The sequence below is a fragment of the Balaenoptera ricei genome, chromosome 2 (genome assembly GCF_028023285.1).
Source record: "Balaenoptera ricei isolate mBalRic1 chromosome 2, mBalRic1.hap2, whole genome shotgun sequence".
In the NCBI taxonomy this organism is placed as follows: Eukaryota; Metazoa; Chordata; class Mammalia; order Artiodactyla; family Balaenopteridae; genus Balaenoptera; species Balaenoptera ricei.
This window is the reverse complement of record NC_082640.1, coordinates 179,723,642-179,730,629: the sequence shown is the minus strand read 5'-3', so window position 1 is coordinate 179,730,629 and position 6,988 is coordinate 179,723,642. Positions and strand designations below refer to the sequence as shown.

Here is a 6,988-nt window from a genome sequence, read left to right as displayed (position 1 = left end):
TCCTCCCCGCCCTCGCCCCGCCCCCTCGGAGCCGGAACTGCCCCCTTCCGGGCCCTTTTCCCCGCCTCCTTCGGCCCCCAGTGTGGCGTCACTTCCACCTTGCCCGGCTGCGCGCTGGAGTCCGGGTCTCGCGGACGCGCCGGTAGCGTCCCGCAATCGGGAGCGCGCCCCGTGGATGACAACAAATTCGTCGCGCAGCGGCGGTGGAGGTGTCCGCCTCAGCCCCGGCCTCAGGCCCTGCCGTCTCCCCGCGTGATCTCTTGCATCCTCTCTCTGGGCCGACTAGGACCCCCTCGGAAGCCCCCGGGCTTGGGGTGACGGGGACTTCTCCGCGCCTTGTCCCCGCCAGGCCTAGCGCGAGCGGCGCGGCACAGGTGATGGGGTCTCCCTGAGGGATTCCCGGCGCCGAGCGGGCATGGAGGGGCCTCCCCGGGCTTAGGCTTCGCCGCGGCCTGGGCTCGCCGGCCGGGACCTGAGACGCCGCCGCAGCCACAGCAGCGGCCTGGAGCCGGAGCCTGGGCCCCCAGGCCGGAGCCGTCCGCAGCCCCCGCCGGCCCAGCTGCCAGCCCTCGTCATGCCTTGGCCGTTTTCGGAGTCCATCAAGAAGAGGGCCTGTCGGTACCTCCTGCAGAGGTACCTGGGCCACTTTCTGCAGGAGAAGCTGAGCCTGGAGCAGCTCAGTCTGGACCTGTACCAGGGCACCGGCTCCCTCGCCCAAGTTCCCTTGGACAAATGGGTAAGAGCTGCCGGCGGCCAGCCGGGCGGGACTCAGTCTTCTCTTTAGCGCGATTCGAACGAGTGTCATCCAAGATTGGTGACTTTCAGTCCCTCCCTGGGGATTGTTTGGCTCCAGGTGGGGCAGGACTCCGAGAAATGTGTTCAAGTGTCTTGTAATCTGTTTCTAGCAAGTTTGCGCTCCCAAATCACGTGTTCCAGAAACTTAACAGAGGTAATGGAGTCTACCCTGTGGGAATCAGCGGAGTCACTGGTTTGCGGGGGGGGGGGGGGGGTTGTCTGTGAATCTGGCTGAAAGGGGTCCATGTAAGGAGGTGATCAGGGCTGCCCCTTTGGGGAAGGAGAGGTCGCGGGGTTCTGTGCAAACAAGTCGTATTTCATGGGATGACACTCCGGAAAGATTAAGGATGAGGAGGACCTTTGGGGATGTCAGAATGCCTAGGTATTCATTTATTTACTTGGGGTTGGTTACTTGCACACCGCGGCCTCCGTACAGCGTTTGACATCTGGAAGAAAGTTAGGTGAAGGCCTCCTCTGCCGGTTTGCCTGCTTTTGCTTGATACTGTGTGTAGAAGGCCAGTCGGTGAATGGTGGTGTGGCTCTAATAGTGCTGCTTGGTTGTGCCTGTTTGCTTCACGTGACAGATCGTAACAGCGGATGTTGCAAAAGCGCTGAAGCTGCAGTGTTCAGACATTTAAAAACTTGTTTTCCGCTTGTCATCCAGAGGTTGTGAGTTGACTCGTCTTAACAGGTGCTTCATGTATAGTTGAACCTGCATCTGTATGTTTTCAGTGCATAGTGTTTTACTTCATGTGTATTCAGCCTCGAGTTTGGCAAGAATGGAGTGGCTCTCCCACTTCCCTCAACTCTTTATTTGTTCCACTAGGGTTTGCGGCTTACAGTTTGTGTTGGTTGTACCATTCTAAAGTATTAATATTCTGAAAGCATTCCAACACGGTTTACATTTAGGAAATCATCAATATAGGTAACTTTCCTGTGGTAGCTGGGCAAAACAAAAGGAAACATATTTTTTTCTTGATTTAAGCTGTGTAAAAAGCTTGTGTTTTTTTTTTGTTTTTCTTTTATGTAAAAGTATTTTAACAGAGTAGTGACTTCTTTAGCCGTAGAAACCTGAAAAACTCAAATTATGGTGACACCTTACTATGATCATTAAATTAATTTGTACTGGTATAAATAAACATGTAATTTTATCAGCAAGTGGATGACCTAAACTAGGGAGAGTACACAGGATAGTGGGAAAAGCCTCGGCTTGAGTAGCAGAAGGACCTAGTCCCAACCCAGGCTAGCCCATGCTGCCACAGTTAGCCAAGTGACATTGGACATAGTAATTCACCCGAGTTCAGTAAACATTAATGGAGTATCCACTCCATGCCAGGCACTGTGTCAGGGTACTGCATTGCTGTAATTCTTACCAAAAGATAAGGATTCTGATGGGTATTTTAAAATTCATTGACCCGTAAGTCTATCTTTTTGGTACAGTTATGAATAGACTGTCTCGAAGGAGGAGGGTTGGATATTTATTAACAGTCTTTGTTGGGTTGAATGACTTGGCTGCATTATTCTTTTTTAATTATTATTTATTTATTGAAGTGCAGTTGATTTACAATGTTGTGCGTATGCATTATTCTTTTTTTAAAAAAAATTATTTATTTATTTTTGGCTGCGTTGGGTCTTTGTTGCTGAGCGCGGGCTTTCTCTAGTTGTGGCGAGCGGGGGCTACTCTTTGTTGTAGTGCGTGAGCTTTTCATTGCGGTGGCTTCTGTTGTTGCAGAGCACGGGCTCTAGGCACGCAGGCTCAGTAGTTGTGGCTCGCAGGCTCTAGAGCGCAGGCTCAGTAGTTGTGGCGCACAGGCTTAGTTGCTCCGCGGCATGTGGGATCTTCGCGGACCAGGGCTTGAACCCGTGTCCCCTGCATTGGCAGGCAGATTCTTAACCACTGTGCCACCAGGGAAGCCCCTGCATTATTCTTTAATGACTTTTCACGTTAACCCTATAAGGTGGGTATTATTATTTATATTTTACAGATGGAGTTAAATAATTTGCCTCAAGTCACACAGCTAGCAAGTGGTATAGTGAGAATTCAAGTCTAACTCCTAAGCCTATTATTTCTTTATTAATCACATGGCTTCAAGCCAAGGAAAGAGCAGTTAATGTAACTGAGCATTTGTTTATTTCAGGCACTGTACTAGGCACTGTCATTTACGAGGTTTTATTTAATCTTCATGGGAAATCAGAGGTGGTAATATTTGAATTTTACAGTTTGACTTCAGGATCACTGGAAAAGTAACTTATGGTTGGACTTAATCTGAAGGTTATGTTTTGTTCTGCTTCTTGAAGGTGAGGGATATGCCCAGCCAAAATGATAATGTCAAATAAAGTATCCAGTAAACATTGGCTGTTGCTGGTTTCTTTATTTCATTATAGTGTGCTGTGTTTATGACTAAGATAAATCTTGGTGTGACGTTTAGATACAACTATTTAAACTTCCGATTGCAAATTCAGTTACTTTTGACATTTGATTTGAAGGACTTTCATGACAGAAAAAAAGATACCTCGCAAAGATTCATAGATCCAAATGGGAGAATCCTATTATTGACAACATTCCTAATGTTTCAATTCTCAGTCATCAATTATGCACAGGATTGTGTTGAAATCGCCTGTGAGATTCCCTTCTTCCTTGATCTCAGTCAGTTATTCTTGCTAATTAATTGGGAGATGTTGTATATATATATATATATATATATATATATATATATATATATATAAAGTTAACTTTAAAACTCCTTTTTAAAAACTTTTTTAAGAAGACTAAATTTACTGAGATAATTTTTCATGTTTTCAAACCTTTGTAACCTGTGTAGATAACGACTTAAAAAAAATAGTGTTTTTAATAGACATTTTTTCAGCAACAAAATCATGAAACAGTGGAAACATTTCCAAATATAATTTTTCAAAATGTCCTCTCCATAGTACAAAAATCCTTTGAAAAGCAGCTACTTTTCTCAGTCATTAATAAAGTGGTATCTTTACTTTGAAAAGACAGATTAAGTGTGTTTTGTGTTTTGGAGTATACCTGCTGGGTAGCATGTACTACTGATAGCCATTTGTCATCACATAAAAGGTAGGCATATTTAAAATTCTAATCTTTGTGAAGAAGAAAATTGCTTATTATCTTTAAATTCAACTCCTAAATGTTTGGTCATAAGAAAACCCAGGAAATCAGAAAGTTACTGTCATTTTCTGTCTCTCACAAAGATTCTACTGTTTAAAAGTCTGTTTTTCTTATGTAGACTGTATGCTCAAGTGTCAGTGCACTGAAATGGAACATCCAACCAAAGGTACCTCTCTTCACCCTTCCCACTGTGGAACTGCTAGTCTTCTCTTTGTTCCAGTCTGATGTATGGCCTGAGCGAGAGTGCCAATGCCCATTTGTACATTAAGTATAGTACAACTTTTAAATCTGTTTTATCTTTATTTGAATTCTTATGCCTGGGCTTAAACTAATAAGGATGTATTCTTTTCCTAGTTAGTCTTACGGTATCAAAAAGAAAGCGTATAACTTAATGTTTGCTTTTCTTCATCCTGCCAAGCACACCTTGAATTCCTAGTAGCGCTCATCATTGTACTAGGTAGGCACTGTGGAAGACAAAGAACAATAATCAGCATTTATAGAGTGTTTCCTTGGTACCAGGAACCATGTTGGTAGCTTTACACGTTATTTCGTTTACACTCACAATAACCTTAAACTGGTAGTATCGCTATTTTATGGATGAGGAAATTGTGACTCAAGTTAAAAACTTGTCCAAAGCCACCCAGCTAGTAAGTGACCGAGCTACTGTGTTTTAAAGGACTATGTTTTAGAAGACTATTCTTCAAACATGTTTGCCCAGTTTTCTTTAAAAAATTTTTGAAACACTAACATATTCCTTGTACATTTTAAAATTGACTTTAAAATTTTTTCATTATAAGTTTAAATAGTTGTAACGATAATGTAAATACTGATATAATAAAAATATAGTTTTTTTACCCAGTAAGATCTAAATACCTGCCATTATATATTTAAACATGCTTGAACAAGGTCACCATTAATAGTTGGAAATTTAACGTTGTATGTTTTCCCATTGAACTCATATGTCCATCCAACTTCCTCTGCAAAATTTTATTGTAATTTGTATATTTTATGCTTACATCTTTTATTGATCATGCTGTCATTTCTCTATAAAGCACTTTTCTTTTTTATAGCTACTTTATTTATTTATTTTATTTTATTTTTGGCTGTGTTGGGTCTTCGGTTCATGCGAGGGCTTTCTCTAGTTGAGGCAAGTGGGGGCCACTCTTCATCGCGGTGCGGGGACCGCTCTTCATCGCGGTGCGCGGGCCTTTCACTATCGCGGCCCCTCCCGTCGCGGGGCACAGGCTCCAGACGCGCAGGCTCAGTAGTTGTGGCTCACGAGCCCAGCTGCTCCGTGGCATGTGGGATCTTCCCAGACCAGGGCTCGAACCCGTGTCCCCTGCATTAGCAGGCGGATTCTCAACCACTGCGCCACCAGGGAAGCCCCTGTCATTTCTCTATAATAAAAACATGTAACTAAATTGAAATCGATCATACTAAAAATTTTTGTCACAATTCAACTTTCTTTTGCATTAAGTGAATATTTTCTAGTGTAACATTTTAATTTCCATAATGATTTCTTCACTATTCTTTTTTTTGAGTTTTTTAGTGGTTGCTCTAGGGCTTACCATATTGATCTTATCAGTGTCTCCTTCTCATAATCATTGGGTTTTAAGTGAATTTTTCCCCTGGATTGTTTTGTTATTACAATTTTAAGGGCAGTTGATCAAAACAATATAAATATATTATACATTTGAAAAACTAAACATAAAAACTTATTGGAAATATATTTTTTGATGTTATGGGTGTGTTTCCCCCTCTTCCCTGATTTGTTCATGTATCCATAGATGAATATACTTACAACTAGAATTTGATAGGGTTCAGCATAAATTTCACTCTAAATTTTTAAAATAGTTATAAGCTTGAGAAACACTGATGTCCTAAATAAGTAGATGAGAATTATAGGGATTTTGTAGTAGCAGTATCACTTAGTTCTTTGAATTTCTTTGAATGGCAATGCCAAAAATATGTATAAGGTGGGGAAAGACCAGAAAACTTATTGCTGGTCCTGCCTGAAGATTTTTATATCCTAGGCAGTGCATAAGGGAGGGTTCAGGAAGGGAAAAAGATATGCCTTTTTTGGCTCAGTGGGAGAAGGGAGACTGTACAAGGGAATATGGGAAAAGAGACCCAACATAATGCCAGTGCTTTAAGTACCCTTCTCAGGAAGGTCCATTTTAGGAAAGAATATATTTGGAGATTGGGGATCTGGAATTTTATACCTTAAAACCATCCATGCCCATGTACTCTTTAGGAAGTCTGTAGGATCACACAAACACCGTTGTGAAGAAAGCCTATTAAAATAGTAACTTCCAGTGACTTCCCTGGTGGTCCAGCGGTTAAGACTCTGCGCTTCCACTGCAGGGGGCACGGGTCCCTGGTCGGGGAACTAAGATCCTGCATGCTGTGGTGCAGCCAAAAAAAAAAAAAAAATCAAAGTAGTAACCTCCAGTGGTAGAACGTGAGCCAGTCTAGATCTCAATGTTCAGCGTTAGGTTTGTAGACAAAGAATTACAACATAGCATACAGGAAGCACATTACGTGTAGGCTGGCATTTAATAAATTTTTGTTATTTTAATTTAAAAAGTATATTGTCTGTCAAAAAAACCCATTTAATTATTCTACTAACTGTATTTACATCCGTCTTCCTTTTGTTGTAGTTAAAACTTCACTGAAATTGCTGTCAATGGGATCACCTATACCCTAAATGTCACTAAATTCAGTGGACATTTAAAAATCTTTGACTTCTTGTTAGTTCTTGTTGCAATGGACCACTCTTTATGTTGTCTTTCCACAATTTTCTGGGACAAGAGGCTCTCTTGATTTTCTTTCTACTTCTCTGTTTGCTTTTTTTTTTTTTTTACAGTTTACTTTGCAGGTTCCTCTTTCTTAACTTGTATCTTAAATGTTGGTGTTTATCAGGATTCTGTCCTAGGCCTCTTGTCTTTTTACTCTACATTAGTTCCCAAAGGCTGTCTCTCCTCACCCCTGTGGCTTCATTTACCCTCTGTGTTTATAAAGCCCTTCTGTATTATAAGCCCAGATGGCTCTCCTGAGCTC

General features: G+C 42.0%; 1 protein-coding gene across 3 annotated transcripts in view; it reads left to right on the top strand.

Annotated features, from left to right (window-relative positions):
• Positions 1-110: 110 nt before the first annotated feature.
• The window catches only part of ATG2B (autophagy related 2B), a 68,517-nt gene continuing 61,639 nt past the window's right edge, over positions 111-6,988 (top strand). For all 3 annotated transcript variants that reach the window (XM_059914957.1, XM_059914956.1, XM_059914958.1), the window contains exon 1: positions 111-736. In XM_059914957.1, coding sequence (XP_059770940.1) covers positions 575-736 — 162 coding nt within the window. In that variant the 5' untranslated portion in view covers positions 111-574. The remainder of the gene's footprint in view (positions 737-6,988) is intronic.